At 39.6% G+C, this 24613-nt stretch overlaps 1 protein-coding gene and 1 long non-coding RNA gene across 2 annotated transcripts in view; one reads left to right on the top strand and one right to left on the bottom strand.

The window, feature by feature from the left end:
* Positions 1–24613, top strand: part of LOC135717403 (uncharacterized) — a 232766-nt gene that overhangs the window by 14483 nt on the left and 193670 nt on the right. The gene's annotated exons all lie outside the window — the stretch shown is intronic.
* The window catches only part of Snrk (SNF related kinase), a 178055-nt gene that overhangs the window by 14370 nt on the left and 139072 nt on the right, over positions 1–24613 (bottom strand). Inside the window, exons 3-9 of the mRNA XM_065239457.1 lie at positions 9664–10019; positions 9383–9601; positions 9145–9320; positions 8844–8985; positions 8552–8761; positions 8346–8483; positions 24–138 (exon numbers count right to left, since the gene is read on the bottom strand). Coding sequence (XP_065095529.1) covers positions 24–138; positions 8346–8483; positions 8552–8761; positions 8844–8985; positions 9145–9320; positions 9383–9601; positions 9664–9881 — 1218 coding nt within the window. The 5' untranslated portion in view covers positions 9882–10019. The remainder of the gene's footprint in view (positions 1–23; positions 139–8345; positions 8484–8551; positions 8762–8843; positions 8986–9144; positions 9321–9382; positions 9602–9663; positions 10020–24613) is intronic.

Genomic DNA, 24613 nt, shown 5'->3' with positions numbered 1-24613 from the left:
GATACCATGAAAGGCGAACTTACCTGTCCAGATTCTGTACCCGGTGTACGCGGCACGCTCAGGAGCATTCCGAGCTTCTGTGGCAGTAAACCGTCCTCTTTGGGGTCGTCCTCGGAATTTTTCTTAAAACCTTGCAGTCTGCAATGATGGATGATAGCGAATTTGGGGGATATTGCAGAGAATTGTCGTCAAATGGATTCAGCCATCGCTACTAAGTTTATTGTTACATCAATTTACATATATCTATTGGGATTATTTAATAAGGCATAACACTTTCAATGAAGCTTATATCTAGGCTAATTGTTAGTCAAAATTGAATCTTAATCGTGCAGAAGGTATTTAAAATAAAACATGCGAGAAATTTAGAAATCAATAAAGATATTCCGAAAGTCATCCTCCAAACAAATAGTAGTTTAGGTTTAGCAGAAGTGCAGGTAAATTTGCCGGTGCATTATGATCCCAGGCTCCTGAAAGAAAAGCATTATTGTCGTATTTTCCACGTGAAGAGAACAAAACGATGATGCATGAATCACGGATGGACTCCGGACGATGGGGGTGTGGCAAATAATTTGGGACGGTTTGGTGAGCAAAGATTTATTTACAGCTGTTGGTGGTTAGTTGCTATTAGGTTAAAGGAATCCTACGTATGCTCTTATTTGGGTTTTATTAGGTTTGGACTTGGGTTACTAGCATGGATTCAATATTTATTATAATAATTCCTTGTCGAAGATAGAGGGGCAGGTGAAACGTCTTACGGTACCACTGCCTCGCGTACCGGATATTACCAACCGTCTTCGACTGGGCCAAGGAGTTGTATATTATCTGCTCAAAAGTAAACCCCTGAATACGCTACAAATAGCAAACGAAATTAAGACTTATTTATCGGGAGTTTTAATGGAAAAAGTGAGACCCAACAAACTGGGTGTGTAGCATCTGATTGCATGAATTTTCTGACCATATGATTTTAACATGGAGTATCGCGTCATCCCCTCTCGCGATGTTAAGATAGACGGAGTTTCTTAAGCAAATTGGAGAAAACTTCCGTCGGTAAACATTTAACGTGAAATTTAGCACGATCTCAGAAGTCAGAAGATTGCTACAATTCAAGAAGCAGGCTACAGCTCTTCTGGAGGTAACAGGAAGAAACTTCCAGGGGAAGACGAAAGAAACCTCAAATGTCCGAGGGAATGTTGAAGAAGCTTCCGGAGGCAATTGAATAAATTTCCGGGAAAATCCGGAAGGTTTCTGGAGAAACTCGGAAGACAGTTTCATTTTTACAGAAGAGGCTTGGCACTATCATCTAATAACAAGACGGTGACAATCATAAACTTCTAGTCGATGTCGGAAAAATCTCCATCAAGGAAGTTAGAAGAAAGTTCAAAGACGCATCCACGGGATTTCGTGAGAAACTTCCAAGAGAAGTTACAGGGAAGTCGAAAAAACTGTCCTGGGTAGCCAGAATGGCTTTTCGAAGCAACTAAAGCAAGTTAAAAAAAATCAGACAGAAGTCAGAAGAAAATCTCGGGAAAAATCGGAAAACATTTCCCAACGAAAGTCAAAATAATGAAACCAAGAGGTTAACACTATTTAATGCATCGATAAATAGTTCAACAGAAGTTTAAAAATGAATAAGTGACTTCAAAATTGTATGAATTGATTAAATACATTCCGGAGTAATTAAAAAAAAATTCTGAAGTGATTCAGTATCTTCCGAAGTGATTCCGATCTTTTCTGAAGTTATTCAGTCCGTTCTGAAGTAATTCCAAACTCTTCTTAAAGGATTAAGTTCTTTCCAAAGTTAAGCAGTACTTGCGGAAGCGATAAAAAAAAACTTTTGTGGTATGATTCAATACATTCCAAAGTGATTCCAAAATGTCCAAAGTAATTCAGTACTTTCCGAACTCGTATTTGAAGTGATTTTGAACTTTTCTGAAATAATTCAATACTTTCTGAAGGGATTCCAAACTTTTCTTTAGTGATCCATTTCTATTCGAAGTGAATCAGTACTTGCGAAAGTGATTTCAAACTCTTCAGTAAATTCTGAAGTAACTCTAATCTTTTCCGACGTGGTTCTGTACTTTTCAAAGTGACCCCGAATATTTCTAAAGAGATTCAGTACTTTCAGAAATAATTCAAAACTCTTCTGAAGTGAATCAGTGCTTTCCGAAATGATTGAAGACATTTGTAAAGTGATTCAGTACTGTTTGAAGTTATTCCAAACTATCCTGAAGTGATCAAGTACTTTCTGTAATGATTCTTAACTTCTCTGAAGTAATTCATTCAGTACTTTCTTGGAGTTATTCAAAACTTTCTAAAATTATTCCGAACACTTTTGAAGTGATTCAGTACTTTCCAAAGTAGTTTTAAGCATTATTGAATTGATTCAGTCATAGACTTGACACTGAAGAAGCTTTCAAGTAGTGAACAAAATACGTATCTGTTATAGTTCAAAGTGATAGTGAAAGTGGATTAGTGAAAGTGAATTAGTGAAAGTGATAAAAAAGCAGTAGAATTAAAAGCAAAAATCGTCGAAAAAGGTATGCAATTATTCTACAAAACGGTCATCAATCAACTTAGACTTTCTGCAGTGTACTTTCCGAACAAGTTCAAAACTTTTCTGAAGTGAGTCAGTGTAAATTGGGGTGAATTGAAAAAAAATAATAAAATCCTTTTGGGTCATGCTATACTTTTTGAGGTGAGTGTTGCAATACTTTTCTAAGTGATTCCATACTTATGACTGGTAGTGTTTTCAAATGATTCCTAACTTTTCATGTCTGGTTTATTTCATATTCAAGTGATTCCAAACTTTTCAGGTGTGATTCACTTCATATTCAAGCGATTCCAAACAATTCTGTTTGAATTCACTTCATATTCAAGTGGATCTAAATTGTGCAGGTCTGGTTCACTTCATATTCAAGTGATTCCAAACTTGTCAGACCCGATTCATTTTATTTTGAAGTTATTCCAAAACAAACTTCTCAGATCCGATACATTTCACATTTTTGCATGCACAGTAGCGGCACATAGTGACATGATTCCAAAACGAACTAAATACTATCCGCTAGGCCATGGCTTTCTGAACAACTTTGCTGAAGACTCGAACTTTCTAGGTGGTCGGTATCACGAGATAATATAATTACAGAAAAGCTCAATTTTACATACACACTAGCGACACGTAGTGACAGAATTCTGAACAATACTAACTATCTTCCGGACGAACTTAGTCTTCTAAACAACATTGCTGAGGACTCGAACGTTCTATCAAATTACATGCACACTAGCGCCACCTAGTGATATAATTTCGAACTATACCGACCATATTCTGAACAACTTTGCTGAAGACTCGAACTTTCTAGGTCATCGCGATCACGAGATAAAATAAATCAATAAATGCTCAATTTTACATGCACAGTAGCACCTTGTGCCACGTAGTGTCAGAATTCTGAACCAAACTGTCCACCGTCCAGACGCCCTTGCACAGTGGTCGGAGATGGCAAAATCACGAACATAATTGAATTGTGTATGAACTATTGACATAATCAAAAAAGTGTCTTCAGAGAAATCAAGTCCAACAATTGAAAAGGCCTCAACTCCATTTTGTAAACAAACGTTATTAGGCCATTTTCTCAATCTCTCAAAATTTCAAATTTCAATAATCAAAATTCGATCACTTGTTTTAATCATTGACATAGTTCTGTCATTGGTGGTTCTATCTCCAGTTGGAGGATCTTGAAGAATTTGTTCGCGACGAGCCAATGAGAAAGATCCCTACCGCTAATTTGGTATGGAGTAATCACGAGGGAATGGTTCAACGCAATAATAACCGAAGTGGACGGCTCATCTCGTACAGAAATTGAAATCAGGGCTGGTCGCCACCACTGCTGTCAAAAATAGTGATTTTAGTGACCATGTTGAAGAAATAAGTGACTAAATAGTGACTTATAGTTGTAAAAATAGTATCTAAAAAGTGACGCTGAATTGAATTAAAAGTAAATTTTATTGGTAACTCTTGTGAATTTCTGAGGAGCACAATTCCTGAGAACTTCAAAGGAAAATTCCAAGGTCATTCTGAGGATAGTTTCATAAAGTTTGTGGGAGAAAACAAATTCGGAGCATAAGTCCTTGGATTTTTTTTAATACTAAAAGAAGGATTACAATTAAATCTGAGAATAACTCCAGGACATTTTCAAACAATTCGGAAAATAAATTCAGGAGAGTTTGCCGAACAAATTATGAGAAGAAATCTAAGGAATTTGTGAGTAGAAATGCCACTGAATTCTTAGCAGACTTTCAATGTGAGTAGAATTCCAAGGGAAGGAGTGAGATTCAAAAGGAATCTGAAATGAATTCAATGAATATTCTGATAATCTTTCCAAAGGGTGTCTTATTGTGGAGAATTTCAAGGTACTTTCGAGGAAAATTAAAATAAAATTGAATTCGGAGGATAGCTTCATCGAAATTTCCATTGAATATGGAATGGACTATTCTGAGAACATCCCAAATTTTTCCTGAAGTTAATAAATCTGCCTTGAAGTTCGTTTGTAATTTGAGAAACTAGCCTGATGCTCACAATACTACTCATCAAACTCTTAAACTTCTCTGAACTTTATAGGATCTTCTAAAGTTTCCTTAATTTTTCTAACGATCATGAATCTCTTCTAAAGGTTTAACAATTCGCTGAAGTTCTCTAAACTTCTTTAAACTTTATGTGACTTCTCTAATATTAACGGAACTGCTTTGAGGTTCTCTGTTCTTTTCTGAAATTCTCAAAACTACTCTAACGTTTTTGCAGTTCTCATGAATTTAATTGAACCGTCCTTAAAATGTTTAAGCTTCAATTAACTTCTGAACTTATGCAAAGGCCTCAATTAAATTTTTAACGTCTCTGAAGTTATCTGAAAATATGGGAACTGCTTGAAATTTCCCACTAATTTTCTGAAACTAATGGAACTGACCTCTCCCTGAAATTCTTGTAAGTCTCTGCAAATTTGCTTAAGTCAATGGGATTACTCTGAAGCTATCTGATCGTCCTCGAAGTACTCGGAACTTCGCTGAATATCATGAAACTACACAGTACGAAAAAGTGGTGTAAATTTCTGTTCAATATGATGCACATAAATGGAGCGTCACATATCATATTATATATCGTGTAAAGTTCTGAGACATTTCATGCATTTTAGCCCATATATTGTTTACAAGTTGCTCGGTTGCGTGAAATGAAATACAAGTTTACGTGAATGAATATTTACATCACAATTAAAATTCGGAACTTTTATCTGTGTATCTAACTTCTAAGTTCTCTGGAATTTTTTGAAGATATTTATCGCTGAATTAACGGAACTACGTTGATATTCTCTAATCAACTTAGCTAAATTTTCGCATTTTTTAAAGTTCTTGAAATCTCCATGATATTACACCCATAAATACTCACACGTTTCACATAATTTTTATCACGTTCGAGAACTTGTTTAAGGTTTCTACAATTTTCTTGCAATTATTTGAACTGCCCTTTGATTCTCTGATCTGTCTTGATGTTATCGAAACTTCCCTAAAGTTCTCAATTCTATTGAAGATAAATTTCCCAGAAATTCTTTGGACTTCTGTGAAATTTGGAAGAATTCTGAAGTTTTCATAAATTCTTTGATGGTCTCTGTAGTTCCCTGAAATTCTCGGAACATCTTAAGGGTGCTCGATTTTTCAAAAATTACGATTATAGATATTTAAACTGCTTCAAAAAGTCTGAACTAAAGTCATGGGAACTGCTCTTAAGATCTGAAATTCCCCAAAGATCTCTAGATCTAGCTTTTCTGAGGTGCTTAGAACTTCTTAGACATTTTCCCAATACCCCTCAAGGTTTCTATATTTTTTCTATATTTATCAAGTTTGCTTAACACCTGTGATGTGCTCTGAAATTCTAGGTACTTCATTAAAGTTCCTTTATTACTTCATTAAAGTTCCTGAAAATATTCGGATTTTAAAAGAACCGATTTGAGGATCTTAAAACTTCTAGTAAGTTCCCCATAATTTCAGTGTGTTAACTTCCCTTATGTTACCGTAGTTTGTTTATGGAGCTTCACTGAAATTCTCAGCATTTCCTTTCATTCCTCAGAACTTCTTCAAAGTTTCTACAATTGTTGTGAAGTTAATGGGACTGCAATGAAGATCTCTAATCTTTCATAAAGTTATTAATCATTTAATGTTTAATTCAGGCACTTTGAAAATTTTCAATATCTTGAACTTGTACATGGAATACGAAACTACAAGTCAGTGAATATTTTTAGATCTTGGACTTTCTCAAAGTAGGTTTTTTTAAGCTTTATTAAAGTGAGAAATTAAGCAAGTGCTAAACTTCAACATTCAATGGATTTGATTATAAGGTTGTTTTTTTTTTAAACTGATTGCCATGTTTTAAAAACGTTGTTTTTGTGATCTTCCAGAAAAAGCATATTTTGAGCGCATTTTAAAAATAGCTTTCTTATTATAAGCCTTGAATTTATCCGTTAAAGTTCTGGAAAAACCTGTAAAACTCAGGAAATTTTACTAAGAAAAATGAGTAGACACCCTGTAGATAGAGAAAGACGATTAAACGTCACAAAGTAAAGAATGATCAATCTTGAAATAAATTCACGCTAAAAAAGATGAAAATAGTGACCGATTATAAGAAAAAGTGAGTTTAGTGACTTGACCTTAAAAAAAAGACTTTTTAGTGACTGGCTTGAAAAAAGTGACCAAGTCACTAAAAAGTGACTCACTACCAGCCCTGTGATATGTAGGTACGCGCGGAGTGGTGTTGAACTAATTACGTGTGCTATTTTTCGGAACTTATCTTACTTAGGACAAGTAAGAAGAGTACGTTTCCATGTTTGTTCCAGGTGGCTCTAAAACTTCTGTCAAATATTACAACCTCGGTCCATTTGGACCCTTTTTTTAAACAAGGCGTATTTTAAGCGATCTAGCCTCGAAGAGTGGCCAGAATATGTGTGTTTGTGTAATGTCGATGTTTTGATTTTCCAAATGCATTGTGATGTTGGAAGAGAATTAAATATGTTTAATGAATTTTCCATTGAATATTAGATATCGGACCCGATATCGATACTCATAATCCGATATCGAAATGATATCGATATTTTCAGATACCCACATCGATATTTTCAGATACCCACATCGATATTATCGATAAATATGACCTCGTCACAGCACTAGAAGACAGTGATCCAAAAGTTTGGTTTTCCCATAGTAAATTCCATGTGAACTTTAAATGGTTTGTGCCAAGTCAGTTTCTTAGCAAATGAGTTTAAATTTTGGGAAGCTAATTAGAACCCGATTTGGAACCGTTTGAGCACTGTGGAGCGAACATTTAAAATTTTGCATCAGTCTAATGTGCATTCCTTGCAAAGTTATAACACATTCTAATTTTATCTTGACCTATTTTGACTGCATATAGAGGATAACAATATCAACTAAAGCTTAGACTTTGTACTACGTTTTGTTAGCGGCAATTCATAAATGGGTGAATAGGGTCACGTTTATTTGTATGCTTGTTTTGCCATTTGCTATACAAATACGAGTCGTATAATGCTACGTCCAGACTATAGCTGATATTACGTAATATAGGGACATATATTGAGCAATATAGACTATGTATAGTATAAGTAGCGAAATTTTAGTTAATCAATCACATCAAAATACAAAAGTTTCAAGTTTAACAGTGATATTCGATTCTAAAGCATAGAGATGAACTAGCCTTCGGCTAAAAATCTCTATAATAAAGATTAAAAAAAAAGATTCTAAAGCTTCCTCAAAGATTATTGAAATCAACAGCTATTTCAAATTCAAAATTCAATAACCCAAAACTCTAACGTTGCAAATTCGCATTCACCTTCCCGATATTTACTCAGTACACATAGAATGGTCTTTGGATCATATCAAATGATCATTTGTGGTCACCTATGATGTAGTACTTGATGCTTAATGTATCACTAACTGGGATTGCATGTTTCTACTTTAATCAACGACATCAAAAAGTCTATAATCCTTTCACCAGAAGTATCAGTCACCCGTGGCTAGATAGCAGCTATTATTAATCAACTTTTCTACTCTAAAAAAACAGCAAATCATTTTCCACAAAAGCCGACTGACAACCGATATGACCGAAAATGCTTTGATCATGCATGCATGCAACGTTACGATGTGATGTGAGTGTAATTTTTCCGCTCTTTAGTTCGAACCAGGAGGACCCCATTCGTAGGCGTTTAGAATACTGCACCAATTGAGCACCAAATACACACCAACATACATGTTCATAGGTAGGATAACGAAAGCACACATAAGCATGTTGTCCTTACCTTGTCGAGTTGGACACCGGTAACGTGAGCTCCGGTTTCCGCTTTTGCGCTTCCTCCTGCCGATGGGCGCGCAATTTTCGCTCAGCCAGCAGAAAATATGTCGCCGTTATGTGGTTATATTCGTTACGATCTAGAGCCCTGGGAAGAGGAAAATAAAACACCATTCTGTGAAGCAGTTTTAAAAATGGAATTTAGGTGATACTTACTCTAAAACTTCCTCTTTGGTGGCTATTTTGCCGTTGATCATTTTCTGAATGATCAACGAATGATCTTCTTCGCTCACTTGCTCCCGGCTTACGAGCGGCAGGTACTCGGGTGTTTCCTCGGTGCTTCCCTCGAGCAGCCACTCGTTCTGGGCAATCTGCTGCAGGGTGGCACGTTTCTCCGGCTCCCGCACCAACATGTTACCGATGAGTCTGGGGAAGGGGGGACGTAAAGGATTATTATTTGTTCGAGTTTGTTGGCATTTGTATAAACGTGCGAAAGCAGCGGTACTACCTTCGACAGCCCTCGGACACGTGATCCGGCATCGTGTACTTGCAGTCCATAATCATTGTGAGCGTTTCGGAGTCGTTTGCCTCCTGGAACGGTGGGTGGCCGCACACGAGCATGAACAAAATGACACCCAGTGACCAGACGTCTGCGGATATGAGAAAGGAAGAACAAGTTAGTTGGTTTACCCTCGTAATTCAATACGGGGTAGTTCATAAACAGCGTTTAGTATGGGGGGTCTAGAATCTTAAAAACTACTACGTAGTTTATGAACAGCCCCTACCACAAAGCGGATATTATTGCTTACCGACTGCCGGTGCGTCATACGAATCGCCGAGCAGAATTTCCGGCGCCGAGTACGCTAAACTGCCGCAGGATGTTTCCAGCTTTTGGCCCGGACAGAACTTATTACTAAATCCAAAATCAGTCAATTTTACCACTCCTAACTTTTCGAAAAATACTACATTTTCTGGTTTTAAGTCCCTGTGAATAGAAAGATGAGCGTTTTTAAATGCTTTGGAATTCAGTCCAGTCAGTCAACTCACCTATGCACGACATGCAACTGATGGCAGTACGAGATGGCCCGCACAATCTGACGGAAGTACTCCCGTGCCACATTCTCCGACAGGCCCTTGTCGTGGCGCATGATGTAATCGTACAGATCTCCCCCATCGCCCAGCTCCAATATCAGATACAGTTTGGTCTGAGTGTCGATGACCTCGTACAGCCGCACCACATTCGGGTGCTGAACGAGCTTCATACACCTGGAAGAGGAAATTTCCAATCAATTTAATATGATTTGGCCACCGATAAGAAGCCACCGTACCGCACTTCCTGGAACAGATGGGCCCGCGAGATTTCGTCCAGTTTGGTTTTGTCTATCACCTTGACGGCCACCTTCTCGCCGGTGAAGACATGCCGCGCCAGCTTCACCACCGCAAAGTGTCCCGAGCCGAGCGTTTCCTCCAGGTCGTATAGGCCAGCTATCTTACCATCGTACACTCCGGCGCGGCTGGCTGGCGATAGTCCGAACGTTCGCTGCATCCTTTCTGCTCCGCCCTATGTGGCGTCTGGTGTAGTATTTGATGCGACTGATGGATTTTCGCCAGCGAACGACCTAGCACGGCCGCCAGGAGCGAAACACTCTCCTGATATCCACTACTGCTGGTGGGCGTGAGCAATCTGAAAGCGACAGGCAAGAGAAGGAATGCAAATTGATTAGTTTCTCATTTTTAGGTTCGAATTTTGTCATTCTGCACATGGCAACATGGTGGTAAGAAGCTATAAGATTTGCAATCGCGTCTTCCAGGTCAATGTCGAGCCACGTGACGAGACGCTGTGTCTTGTTACTCGGTTGTTATACCACATGTAGTGAACACATGTTTGTCTGGTCTGGTCGGTGGCGCTTAGCAGTCCATCCTATTATTGGGTTCCTCTTTCGATTCCTAACTAACAGGGCATTATGTAGGTACGGACCAATGAGCTGGATTAACGAGGTGAAGCAAAGTTGTGTAACCACTGTACGCTACAAGCAATTACTGACGACACTAATTGCGTTTACGTTGTTTTTTGACGTAGGATTACGTCTTTCGGCAACATAAGCGGGGGTGCAATTTAAAAAAAAAATCGACTTCGTTACGAAAAGTGGTCAGGTTTTGACCGCTTATAACTCTGTCAATAGCGGATGGATTTTAATCCTAAGCAAGCCAATCGATTGGAAATTTTTCTACAAATTTGCTAAAATGAACATTTTATCAATTTTTAATAGGTCACTATTGACAATTACACAAATGTCCAACTTTTACAATGGTGATCAAAATTATCACCGATTGCCTGCAAAAGCGCTTTCCCTAACACAGATTTCAAAATCAATTCCCATCCGGTCTCGCGGAACGGTGCTTATTAAATCACACACTGAACACTCGATTCACCGAAGAAGGAGGAAGAAGCCGCACCAGCAACTGATCGGATTCAGTTGCTCGTCGTGAGCCATCCATGCCAAGCGCGTCACCCTCGTTCCAAACAACATACAGCTCGCCAGCCTCATCCGTGTTGAATACCCTAATAGCTCAGCATTACTCATCCAACACGACAAAACGCTTCTTTTCAAGACCATTATAAATTATTGTTGTTTAAGAGTTAATTTCCATTGAACGTTCGCTCACCTTGCTGCCAGCTACATCACTCCCAGCAGCCGTTTGTGTTCAAGTGCGTAAAAGTATTGAACTAGTACGTGAAAATTCTCGAAATGGTCGAATACCACATGACCTTGTCAATTAACCGGGAACGAATTAAGGTAAGGTTTTCTCCAGAATGCTAGAAAATAGCAAACAAATCTCGATTTTACATGATTGATCGCTTATAGCGATTGTCCAATCAATTTTCGCTTTTCATTATTATCTATTAAATAAACTAAAAAATTCCGTGCGTTTTGTGCATGAAAATGCGTAATTTTTTCATCAGGAAACGAGGCGTTTCCCTGATGGGAAAAAGTAGTTTCCCTAACACAGTCGCCGAATATTGATACCGAGCACGTAATCCTACGTCAAATCTACGGTCGTGCCTTGGATACAACCTCTTACTTTTTTGTTTACTAATACAACAATATTTCACGATCTGCTTCACCTCTCTCTCTGTGCCTCATTGGGTACGGACAGGTACGAGTTGTAAGTAGGGGAAACCACCCTACTAAAACTCAGCTAATTGTATATATTTTACAATAATCTCGAGTGAGCAAGTCTACTGAAAATATTGATGATGATTGTCCCACCCCTACAAAGGTTTGAGCTGGATGGTATATCTTTAAGATAATTAAGTATAACATCTTAATCGGACAAGCAAACAAAAACGAACTGGTAACAGTTACAGATATAAATTTCCTGGACACTTTCAGTTGCTTTACAGCGATATAAATGTGAACAAGCATAGGCTTTGCTCACCCTAAGAGTTCATGAATAATCAACAAAGCATCCTATTACACTAGCAACCCCACAATCTATTACAATCATAATGTTCAGCAACGTCGTCAGGGGGGAGGGGGCTCCCTTAGCTCAGTCGGAAAAGGCGCAGCTACAAAGCAAGATCAATTCCCTATCCGGTCTAGGAATTTTGCGGGGTGGAAAATTTCTCGACTTCCCTGGGCATAGAAGTATGATTGGACTTGCCACACAATAATACCAATGCAAAAATGGTACAGGCATCGAAAGCTCTCAATTAATAACTGTAGAAGTGCATCTAGAACACTAATAGTACGCTCAGACTACAGAGTTATAACATGTTATAGCGCTAGCTTGATGGTGGTGTGTTGCAATTATTTGACAACCGTTATAACATGTTATAACTCTCCAGTCTGGACAGCGTTTAAGTTGAGAGCACGCAATAAGCTAATATGCGATATGCAATAAGGGCCCATGCATTAATTATGTCACGCTAAATCAAGCAAAAAATTACCCCCTCCCCCCCTATCGTGACGTTTTTCCTACTTACTACTAGTTCAAGTCATCTTCCGAATAAGCTTCAAAGTTCAATTGTCTTACCTTTGTAGACAACTCAAAATTATTTGTTTTAACTGCTACTAATAAATCAAATCCACCATCCACCATCACCATATCGTTGCGAACAAAATAGTTGTTGCAGTGCTACAATAATTATTAAAAAAGTCGTTATGACAGCAATCCATTCAAAATAATCCGTTTCAAACTTCGTCCAGATATATAATTTGTCAATTCATAAACAGCAAGCGTTGTAATCTCGATATTTGTGTTGCATTGGTCAACAATAAAATTGAAGGGCGAAGGTCCAGATGAGGAGATATGATTGATTTCTATAGCTGTATTTAACTGGTAATAGTTAAATCGTGTTTCAATCGACATACAATTCCATACTTCTTGGCAATTTTCTTGATAACAAATTTAATCTTCAAACATCTACTTAGAAAACACAAATCTTCATTCAAATGTAAAACGGCATCATCTAAATCCTTAGCTGCAATGAATAACACAGTAGCATCTGCAAAAAGATTAACGTCGAAAAATCGTAAAACACGTCATTAATATACATAATAAATAAAAGGGACCCTAATACACTTCCCTGGGGCACTTCAAGGTTATTACCCACGGGACACGATACAGAATCATTAAAAACAATCCGTTGAGTTCTGTCACACAAATAGATTTCAAACCATTACTATACAGTCCTGATAATTACAAAGTGCTTGATAGATCGTAAAAATTAGGGCCTAGAGATTGTTTTGAAAGCGCATTTTAGATCCAAAAAACAGCAAAAATCGTATCTTTACGCTCCAAGTTATCTTTGCAATACACTAATAAACCAAATTCAACGCGGTTTCACAAGAATGACCTTCCCGCTATCCCGATTGTTCTGGTATCAACAAACTATCATTATGTAAATACTCCAACAACTGGCTTTTCACAACAAGTTCTAAAATTTTCTCTCTTCATCATGTTGTTGGGACGAAACTCTTCGGCTTTAATCGTTCCAGCATCTTTTTGAAGCTAAAGCTAGGCGGATTGGACTTGCCATCAACGCATCCAAGACGAAATACATGAGAGGAAGGGGTTCTAGTTCTAGGGGATCGGCCAAGTACTAGGCGACCTGCGGACCCTTCGCAGACTACGATGCTGATGAAGTGTGGCCATGGATCGAGTAGAGTGGAGACGACTTCTTCGGACAGCAGTCAAACATTGTGTTGATCTATCTGAAATTTTAAACTGAAAATAGGGTCGACACATCTACTTGCATCGCGCTTCATCTTTTTGCAGGAAATCTTCAGAATCGTCATCAATCTTCTTTCTATCTACTCGGCGTGCGCACAGCCATCCACAGCAAAACAAAATCTTTCCTGTATCGCAGATAGGGTATCCCCCCTCGGTCGGCCCCTTTTTAATTGTTCTGAAAATTCCCTAGAATTTGCAAGATGGTCCTTTAAAATGTCAAAACACAAAGTAATCAAAAATGGCATCAGAAACGTCAAAAATTTCCATGGAAATTACAAAATAGCCCTACAACCCCAAAACATCCAATCCAAAAGAAACATTGAAGAATAAGTTGAAAAAATTTAGACTAACATTTGAAAAGGGCGTAACTCCAAAATGTAAACAAACCATATTTTGCAACATATAAACAACAGTTCACAAACTATTCGATAAACACGAAAAAGTAGAAGAAAATATCACTTCAAATCATCAAAAACGTTTCTTCTTACATGGCGTAATTCCAACTTTCAACTCTATGATGCATCTGGTTGTTACGCCTTGCACCAAAGCTACGAATTATATTGTGTTAATATGGCAAACGTACTGATTCTGTAGTACCTAGTCACGCCCGATTCATTTGAAATGCATCCGATTGATATTTCACGTGTAAACAATGAACAAAAAGAAGACCAAAAATCTCCGGGCGTAATTCCACTCTCACAAAATTTGCGAACGAAGAACCAAGGCGGAACAACAAACAAAAAATCCCGAGGGTGTATTTCCACGGCGTATCACCAGTGTTGGCAGTTCAAAGGATGGAAGTTCCGGGGGATAGCAACATGTAAGAAATTGTCAGGGCGTATGATGTTTTATTCTCAATTTCACGACAAAGAAAACTTTTTTTTTTTTAGTTTTAGTGATGCATGACGATAGAATACACTATTAACTATATGTCAAGCTTATAAAATCATCCAGAAAATGGAAAGTCGTGAAATAGGATTAATTTTTAGGTCATCAAAATTCGGAAGCGATTTTCTCGATATGGTCATTTTGGAGCTACGCCCTTTTCAAATATTAGTCTAGAAATGTCCCTTTAAAAGCCAAAAGTTACCTTAAATTGACAAAATTGCCTCGAAAGTTGTCTTATAAACGTCAAAATTACCTAATTACTTTCAAAAGTGTCCTTATGAGCGCAGAAATAGCTCTTAAGCGCCAAAAATGATCTTATGATCACTGATATTGTCTAAACTTTGCCAATATAGTTTAAAAATGCTGAAATCGACTTAAATCATCAAAATGGTCTTGAAAACGTAAAAGATAGGCCAAGATCAAATTATTTAAGGCTATTTAAGAAAATGAAGCCCCGTAAGATCACCTTTTCGTGGTACGTTGCGGGATGTAAGATCTACCACCGATTCCTAATCCTTACTACTTCAAACTAGGGGACCAGGATTTTTCAGTAATCACAGGATTCTTGTTGTTTTTTATGCCTTGTTGATAGTGACAAGACTCGGTTTTGTCCACCGAGGATGATCTTAAAACAAGGAAAAAATGCGTTAGTTAGGCTTCATCTATGTGATTCTATTCGTTGTTCCCAAGTTTGAAGTAGCTAAGACTAGGGTTCTGACTGATGCATGATCATTATCGGTGTCATTGTTTAATTTTGTTGCTAAGGAAACCAATTTTGACTCACAAAGGGAAGGTGTGTTTCAACACTCCGGAGAGTATAAATAGCGGGACCTTTCAATTAGATTCGGATCCTTGTGATAAATGCAATAATGACAACTGTAAAAAAAAATCGAATAAAAATTCATCATTTCTCTATAGTGGACACGGGATATTCTACAATATATCACCATGGTGTTAGGTTCCAAAAAATTTGATTGTTATGAAAAAATGTTATTAAATGTTTCCGATCACACTGGTTAATTTTTTTTATAATAAACTTGTTGTGTGAAAAACGTGTTCATCGTTTGATTTCATTTGCATAAGTCTCGGTTTTAGAGTGCGCTTTGAGTGTCATTCGAGAACGGTTGTGTTTTGTGCTAGCGTGGAGTTTTCGGTGCTCGCATTTTGTTGGTTTTGTGTCCCGGGTTCGATGATTTAAATTGGAAAGATTTGTGCAACTGTTTTACCCCTGTTGCTTGGATACTTGGTGTGCTCTCGCTTCCCTTTGTTGCCGGAGTGACTCTACCGCGCTTATCTATTGTTGGGTTTTTGCGATAAGCATTGTTTTTGTGCACGGAGTGGTTTGAAGGAGGAAATGGAATAAAATGCTCTTGTTTGAGCTTGGTCTGTGGCTGATCGGTGATGAGCGTGCCAGCCGGGAGAAATGAAGTGATAAAGATGAGACGTTTATCATGATTGTGCGGCTGGTGATGAACGAAAAAAAAAAATGGTTTTCATGTCGCTTTGTGGGGGTGGGGTTGTACAAAAAGCGGAGTGAGGTGAAGATTTGTCAGTGATGTGTGGGGGGAGCCGATCTGATTGATCGGTGGTGTGGTGTGTGCTGGAAAAAGTGTGTGTGCCGAGAGGAAATGGAGCGATATGAAAAAAAAATGTTTGCTCTGCCAGGTTGCCGTTCAGCTGTGTATTTGGTTAGAGGAGTATAAAGTGAGTGTGTTTCAGTTGAGGTTTGTATCATGATTTTCGTTTGCTTCCCGGCGCGTTCGATCGGTTTGTAAGGTTTGATGTGTGTGATGTCGTGATCGCCGTCATCGAACATGCAGGTTTGACACTCGGTCGATTAGATTTCCATGCGTTGTAGGTGTTTTCTAGTTTTATTTTTTGTATAATTTTAAGTCACGTGTGATCCGTGTGCTACGCTTTAATTGTATTAAGGTTTAGTTTGAAATTTCATGAATAATGTATTATTGTACCAATGAGGTACGATATTGCTTTTGAATGTGTGGGCAAACTGTTTGAAAAATGTGGAATACAAAAGCGTTATGTTTGGTAGAATATGACTTTTGCTCGACCAAGGTTCATACACATGTTTGAGTCTTGCTGGGAAATGATGTTAAGATCTATCCCAGGCCACTATTTTAGAATATCGTATCAAATAGAACTCGGGCGTAACGGAATAAGTATATTAAAATATATTAAAATTGCTTGATCCGGTTTGAAAATATTGTTAACTGCTTTCGGGAGCGTCATTTTACTTGAATTGATTTTTACCCAAGCTTGATATATCGTCGGTAGTAGCTTGTTGTGATGTAAATGTCACGGTGGCCTTAGAGCAGACTGGCTTACTGAGCAGAAGATTATGGGTTTAATCCCAAGCTCTTTCGCTCCACTGGTGCGGAGCCAGGGGTTGGAGCCTGCCCAGACCCGTAATTGACTTGGCAATTAAGAAGAAGATTGAGACAGGACTAGTGAAATCGGTAGCAGAACTTCAACGAACCGTATACAACGGTCATACAATCCGATATTCCGACGGCTCCGCAGCCCGCGGGCGTATCGGTATAGGAACTACAGACTCTCAAATGTCTGTATGCCACCGGCTACCGGACTAGTACTCCGTCTTTTCGGCAGAGGCTGCCGCTGTGTTCATCGCTGCCACTATACCATCCAGCAGATCAATCGCGGTTTACACGGATTCCGCCAGTGTAGTCGAGGCCCTCGGATCGGACATTTCCAAGCGTCCCTGGATCCAGGGTATTCAGAAATACGCACCCAAAAACACCGCTTTTATTTGGATCCCTGGACACTGTGGTATCCGTGGGAATACAGAGGCTGACCACCTGGCGGCTTCTTAAAGAGAAGTTCCTATGTACATCCGGGAGGTCCCAGCCAAGGATTTGAAACACTGGGTTTCAAAGGTGATCTGGGAATACTGGTCAGCCGATTGACTTCGGTCAAGGGATACTTTCATCCGAAAGATCAAGCACGACACACATAGGTGGGAGGACCCACGAGACCACCGTACCCAGATCGTGATGTCTCGCCTAAGAACGGGGCACACCAACATTTTCCATAACTTTACTGGGAACGGCCCTTTCCGCAGGATGTGCGACATCTGCTATGTCCCGCACACGGTAGAGCACATCATATGCCACTGCCCACAATATGAGGGGCCCCGAAAATTTTATGACCTACCGAGAACTATCAGACATGCCCTTAGTGAGGACCCGACAAGAACAACGGCATTACTCGGTTTTCTCCGAGAAGCCGGACAGCTGGAAAACATCTTACACTTGTATATTGAATCCGATCAGATTCTGCACAACCCCACAAAGACCAACCGTAGCTTCTCACCTGAAAACGAACATTGACGACCGACAATACCTGACCCACATTCTATATCTCTTATGGATAACAACCGGACGACAGTCATGACAGCAACTACGACAGAAACAGCTCTGATAAAACTATAACTATCAGTGTTCACTCGGCTGTCGACAAAAGCAGACCACTCTCGATGTGTGCTACGCGATCGTCTGTTTTCTCGGCAGCAACCATTGTGTGGTCCTCCTCATTGTTCTTCATCAGCAGTTCTTTCGGTCGATGCGTCGTCGACTTTGGAAAGCAACCGTTTCGTGATGAGTGTGTGAGTGCTGACCACGTTTTACGTCCATTGTTGCAATGGACGCGCTCTGACCCTCGTTGGCGTACAACAATTTGCCATACAATGAAACTACTGGAAGCGGCTCCAGTTCTGATGGAGGAGGCTTTTTGGATAGCGGAAGATAAAGTGTTTATTGTGTTGTACCTTTTGACTATATTTTTAAGATGTATTGTATAGTGACCAAGAATCCTCGGCTCTGTAAAGTTAATTCGGTTGAGCCTTATCAAATAAATTAATGAACAAAAAAAAAAAAAAACTATAACTATGATTTTAGGGAGGGCCCTCTTCTGGAACTCTCGCCTTCTAAACTCTGTTATTAGGGGGTTCCCTCATGGGGCCTCCACCCTAAACTCTGTAACTAGGGGAACTTCCTTCTGGAGTCCCATCCCATTACAAACTTTGTAATTAGGGGGGCTCCCTTCCGAAGCCTCCAACTACGTACGAGACGAACCAGCCCAAGGCTGAAAGTCTCGGTAATAAAGAAAACTAACTAAACTAAACCAAGCTCCCTCGCGTTATATAATCGATAGGATTATCGTTTACCAAAACGAACCCTGCTGCAAACCCAACTCTCTTATCCAACATCCCACACTCTAAAAAATCTAGACGTCCGAGTGACGTGAAATATCATGTACCTGATCTGTATTTAGAAAATCTCAAATATAACGTGACGTTAGTAACTTTGATCTGCAATACACGTCATGTCCACTAAAAATGTTGGTGAAATTGACCGTATATTCACGTAAACATATTTAGTGTATTTGCGTTTCTGTGTTTGGGACATCGATATTTCCGCGAAACGAGATTTACGTGATTTTCAGGTACGCAAAAAATCGATATGGCGTCACCGAGCGTGGTGGAAGAACTCCTCAAAGATTCAAAATTTCTCAGCAGCTTACTTCAAATGTTGGACGGTAATTAGATTCTTTTACATTAATTTATACATAATTATATATAGCTTTTTTCTAGTTTTATAATTTCAGACGGTAACATCAGCATTTTGTTATATATTCCCGATAAAATTGCATATTATTGACTGCTTCTATATACACTTTCCATTATTCTCATCAAAAAATCACGTACAAATTACATGAAAAGCATTTTAAACAAAACGGAATGTCACGTAAAACATACCAGATGTCCAGTAGTTTGCACACCGATTTCACGTAAGCAGTACGTGGAAATCAGTTCTTATATACCTGACTAATCACGTAGAAGCTGAATTTTGATCGGCTACGTGCAATTCCGGTAAAAGTTACGTGAAAAATAGGGTGAACGGAAAGATTTTTCAGAGTGCAGTAATTCCTGGTGGAAGTGCAGAGGTGTTCTCGGCTTCCATCAAAGCGAGTGTCCCGTCAACACGTTCCTACCCATTCCTTTCTTGACCTGTGTTCGGACGCAACCGGCGCTGGTATTGCCTAGTTTGAGATCACCTGTTTTTAAACATTGAGGATGTTTGCTAGTCCCAAGCATCGTCTATAGGTTCTTTGTGTAATTACAGCTGATCTGGCAATAACAGAGTAGCAACCGTGGGCGGTCAATCATGCTCATGCTCATGATTTCATTTAAGTGTCGGTTTATTAGTCTTGAGAAAGATGTGCACTGTGCTAAATAATTTATATCCTTATCGTTTCAAGTGACGTGTTAAGCGTCATTAAAATCTATTTTATCTAATCCATTCTGCTTCTGACACAACCTCCCTACTAATTTCTTGATACGTTCTCATGCAAATCTGGCATCCACCTTGCCACGAAAATCTATATTTTTTCATAATCGTCATGCACCTGTGCAACAGAAAAATCGATGCCAAATAAATGGAAAACACATCCGACGGTGATTGCTAGCCCTGCTGCATTGCAGCAGCATAATGATTCTAGATGCATTATTCCGGTGAGATGCATGTATCCAGTTTCAAAGGTTCAACCTGATTGAGTGGTTTAAATATTCCATCTGTAGCAGCTGAGAGGAAAGACAACCCGAGTGTGGAAAAAAAGAAATATGCACTTGCAGCAAACGTGACTTCTCAAATTTACTATCTCATTTCGGAAACGGTACCAATAACAACAACAACCACAGGGAGAGAGCAACGTGCGCAAACATACAATACTGACAATTTTTTTTTGACTTTTTACAAAGTGACACAGATTGATTGAGACGTTTCTTTTCATCCGAGTGCAGTGCACTCTCTTTCGCATATCCGTTTGATTTGCCGCCGCTTCTTTCATAAAGTGCATAGGTGCCAGTAGCTCACCCAGAAAGAGAGGGAGGATCGATCCTTTGCAGTTCAACCTTTTTGATGCTGAACTCGGGCTCAATTAACCACACTCGGCTGGATTTATGACGGCTACGAGCAAACTACCTGTTTTATTCAAAAAGCGGAAGCCAATCGAGCCTCGGACTGGACCGAAGCTTCATTGCAAGTCGGCGTTCGAGTGTTATCCCGAAGCGCGTGTATTGTTTCGTACATGCATATCTAGGGTGGTGCAAAATATCGATTTTGCTCCACCAAGCTCATTTCAGTGATCTCATACCGCAGTGGCCCTTTGAAGTTTAGATGGGAATTACTATGGGAAAAGTTTGGTTAAGCAAAATCGATATTTTGAACCACCCTAATACGTACCTATATGCTCTTTATAATGGCATAAGTAAATGCGAGGAAGAACCATGAGAAGAATGTCGGAATCGAAATTATGAATTCACAACACGACCGACGATGACGGCGATGACGCTGCAGCTTGGGATCGAGCTTGTTTGGGTTGTTGTGGGTGGTGATGGAAGAGGCGTGTGTGACAAGCGGAAATTAGGTCAGTAGCAAACCGTGCGGTGTTGTTTGCTGGGCGTGGTTGGAGACATTACTGGCTCATGTTGAGGTTTTGTAGAATTATGTAGCAATAGTTCGTTGGATAAGATTTCATAGGCTGACAAATGTACATGTGCTAGATTTTGGAAAAACAGATTTTACAATGTAATAGGCCACCCTCCAGCAGTTTGATTTATAACCCCAAAATATAAACCTGTACAAACATGGTAGCGATTGATAAAGGTTTAGCCGTTGAGAAACTGGTATGAAGTTTGTATAGAGATTTTGGCGAATTACATGGGAAATTTTTGAACTTCTCTACTACCGCTGCATCTTTGATTCAAGTTGTCAGAATGCTGTCAAAATGATTATATGGGGAAAAAATGTTAACGTAAAAAAGCCTCGTTGCCACCTCTGCTCCACGGAGGTTAAACGGTTCCAAATTGGGTCCTGATTAGCCTCCCAAAATGTGAATTCGTTTGGTTAGAAACTGATTGTGCATACTGTGTTTCTTTTCTATTCTTGCATGAAATTATTATTAAATATATTGGTTCACTCTGCGCGAACGCTCACGAATCATAAAATCACTGATTGTGACTCTCTGAAAGCGAAATTGACAGGTATGTTTTAACTGCCTTGAAAATGCACTTAAAACCCAGTACATGATTTTATTGGATTATTCTAAGGCTTTTCCATTAGACTCATTTTCCTTCACAGAGTTCTTTTCGGAAGCCTTCAAAAATAAATTTGAGATTCTCTCTCGGAATCCCTAGAAATTTACTTCATGACAGCCTAGAAATTCTCTACAGGACACTCAAAAATAATAATCCTGAAATGCTTCCTTAGATTCTCTTTGAATTTTATAGTTTTTTGACGTAGACTACGTCTTACGGGAAGGTACTGGGGGTAAATCTCAAATCTAAAATTGCGACCGTCACGAAAAGGTGTAAGGTTTTGAACGCTTATAACTTTGTCATTTATTGATGAAATTAAAATCCAAATACACCAATCCATAGGAAATAACTCTCATAATCTGCTACAATAAACGCTTTTTAAATTTTCTATAAAAAACTGTTAAAAAAAGTACAAATAAAAAGTGATTATTTTATTACAAACCCATGGCTGTTACAAGATTTTCTAAATTTGATCCGCGAAATCCGCGATTTCTCAAAAGAAATCCGCGACTTCAAATACTAATCCGCGACAGCAAAAAACTGTTTTCTTTTCCTAAAAATAGAATTTGTAAACTAGGGGAAAGAATTCAATTAACAGTTTTTGCAGAATTCCTTTAGAATTGTACCCTCAAAAATCTATTTGCTTGGATTTTTTACTGGAAACTCTATTGATAATTTTCTCTGAAATACCTCTCTGTATTCTCTAGAATCTCCTCAAGATTTCTTTGAGTCTAAGAGTCTTGATTTTTTTTTTTTCAATACCCAACATCTTTTTTTTCGGACCGAGGACGAAGTATATTTTTTCCCGATTTTTTTTTTTTATTAAAGAGACTTTCAGCCTTGGGCTGGTTTGTCCTTGGGAATCCCCTATTTGATGGGGGTGGGAATTCCAGAGGGAAATTACCCTAACAACATAGTTTGGATCCCCGACGGGATTTCCGAAAAGGGCGTGGGGCCCCAGAAACAGAGTTTTTAGCTACGGAGTTTTTAATTTGGTGGCCCTGGAAGAGAACCTCCGAGGGTGGGCTCCAAAAAGGGCTCCCTTAGTTGCTTAGTGGCTGTCTTAATACTGTTTTTTTGTTGGAGAATTCCGTTTTCGTTGCGTTGGTCTGTATAGTTGCTGATGTGGGTGGTTAGTTGTGGGATTCAGGTTCCGAGTGTGATCTGGTATGGTGGTGATGATGATGATGGTGAGTTAGGTGATCAGATTAGATCGAACAGCTCAGCTTCCCGCAGGAAAGCTAGAAGGGCTGTTATTCTGGTAGGATCGTTACCGAGAGCATGTCGCGATGTCGTAGCGGGTTCTTGGTGCTTCGTATTTCGGTCAGTGGCAGATAATGTGATCCACCGTTTGTGGAATTCGGCATAGATCACAGATCCTATGGAATGGTCCGTCTCCCTTGTAGTTGTGGGAGATGTTTGTATGATGTGTTCGAAGTCGGGATACTATGACCTGCTCTCGATGTATCGGTGGGTCCGCCCATCTGGAGATGTCTCTTTTAATTTTTCTGATGGCAGGGGTTTCACTGGCCACCCAATCGCGAGCCCAACCTTCGTTGGTGATTTTTGATACCCATTTTTTGAGGTCCAGACCAGCTACAATTCGCGTGTACTTGGCCATATAACGACCTGAGTTGGCTAGTTGGTCCGCTTTTACGTTACCATGGACCCCACAATGTCCAGCTAGCCACAAAAAGACTGTGTTGTTTGGCGCGTGTATAGCCTGGATCCAAGGGTGTTTGCTCGTATCGGATTCCAGTACGGCTACCACACTAGCGGAGTCGGTGAAGATGGCTATTGGTCGGTCGTCGGGAATGGTGGCTGCAATGAAGGCGGCAATGCGACTTCCGCAGAGAAAATGGAGCACTGATCTATGGCATTCCGCGAGGTTTGGACCGAAAATCCCGATTCCTACCTTTCCCTGGGCTACTGAGGATCCCGATTCCTACCTTTCCCTCCGTGAGGAGGGAATCTTCTTTGTCGTCTCCTGATGTCTGCTGGTTAAGGCCGTTGGCTCGTTGGCAGATAGTTTTGGAGATAAAGCGATTAAAAGGGAGCAGTCCTCCTTCGATGCAAGCAGCTCTGCTGGGGGTACCTGGCAAAAGACCCGAACAGATTCGGAGAGATTGTTGATAGACCGGCGCTAACTTTTCGATCAATCGGGGCTTGGCAAGGAACGTAGCGTAGGTTAGGCGTGAGTTGATGATGGCTTTCGCCACGTTCAGTCGGGATCTTAGGTTGGCATTTGGATATCGTCCCGGTAGAGTTTTGAGCAGGTTGATACGCTGTTTGCATCCGTTTTTGACATCGTTGAAGTGTGTGTCGAAGGTGAGATGTCGGTCAAAGCAGACAGAATTAGGTCTTCTTTGATGCGGACTTTGGTGCCGAGGACTTGATGTTCTATCGGACAGATGTGGGTGAATCCTCTCTTAGTAGCGGGTAGCTGGAAGCCGGCCGCCGAGGTCCATGTCGATACGTAGGTGATGGCCTGAATAAGCTTTCTTCGCAGTGCCTTCACAGTTTTCTTGACAGCCATTAGGACGATGTCGTCCACGTAGACGAAGATGAAGATTCCAACTGGTAACCGCGTGAAGACATCGTTCATCCGAATGAGGAAAAGGGTAACGGCGATCATGGAACCCAGTGGTACCCCTGTACCCCTCCTCGAATGTTTTGGATCGGCACCCAAGTAACAATTCAGTAACCATTTGGCATCCACTCTGATTTATGATGGTTTTATAACGGCAATGAACAATCCATTTAGTTTAAATACAGCATTTCAAGGTGTAAACCACTCCTACTTAGTAATTCAGCTTTTTGCTGTTTTAAAAACCTTTTATAGGCTGGCAAGACAGTCAAAAACTGTCTTGTTTTAAAATAAATTTAAATCAGTTCTCAATCCCTCCTTAAAACTGTTCTGTAATTCAAGCATAAATGTCATTAGCAATTGTTTATTAATGTCTTGATAAAATTCTTTATAAACGTGTTCTATCATTATAAAAGCAACACTAAACCCATTA

Source organism: Ochlerotatus camptorhynchus, unplaced genomic scaffold (assembly GCF_037179485.1).
Source record: "Ochlerotatus camptorhynchus isolate MF236.1 unplaced genomic scaffold, CSIRO-AGI_Acam_v1.1 ptg000006l, whole genome shotgun sequence".
NCBI lineage: Eukaryota > Metazoa > Arthropoda > Insecta > Diptera > Culicidae > Ochlerotatus > Ochlerotatus camptorhynchus.
The sequence above is the reverse complement of the archived record's forward strand: the minus strand, read 5'-3'. Positions and strand labels throughout refer to the sequence as shown.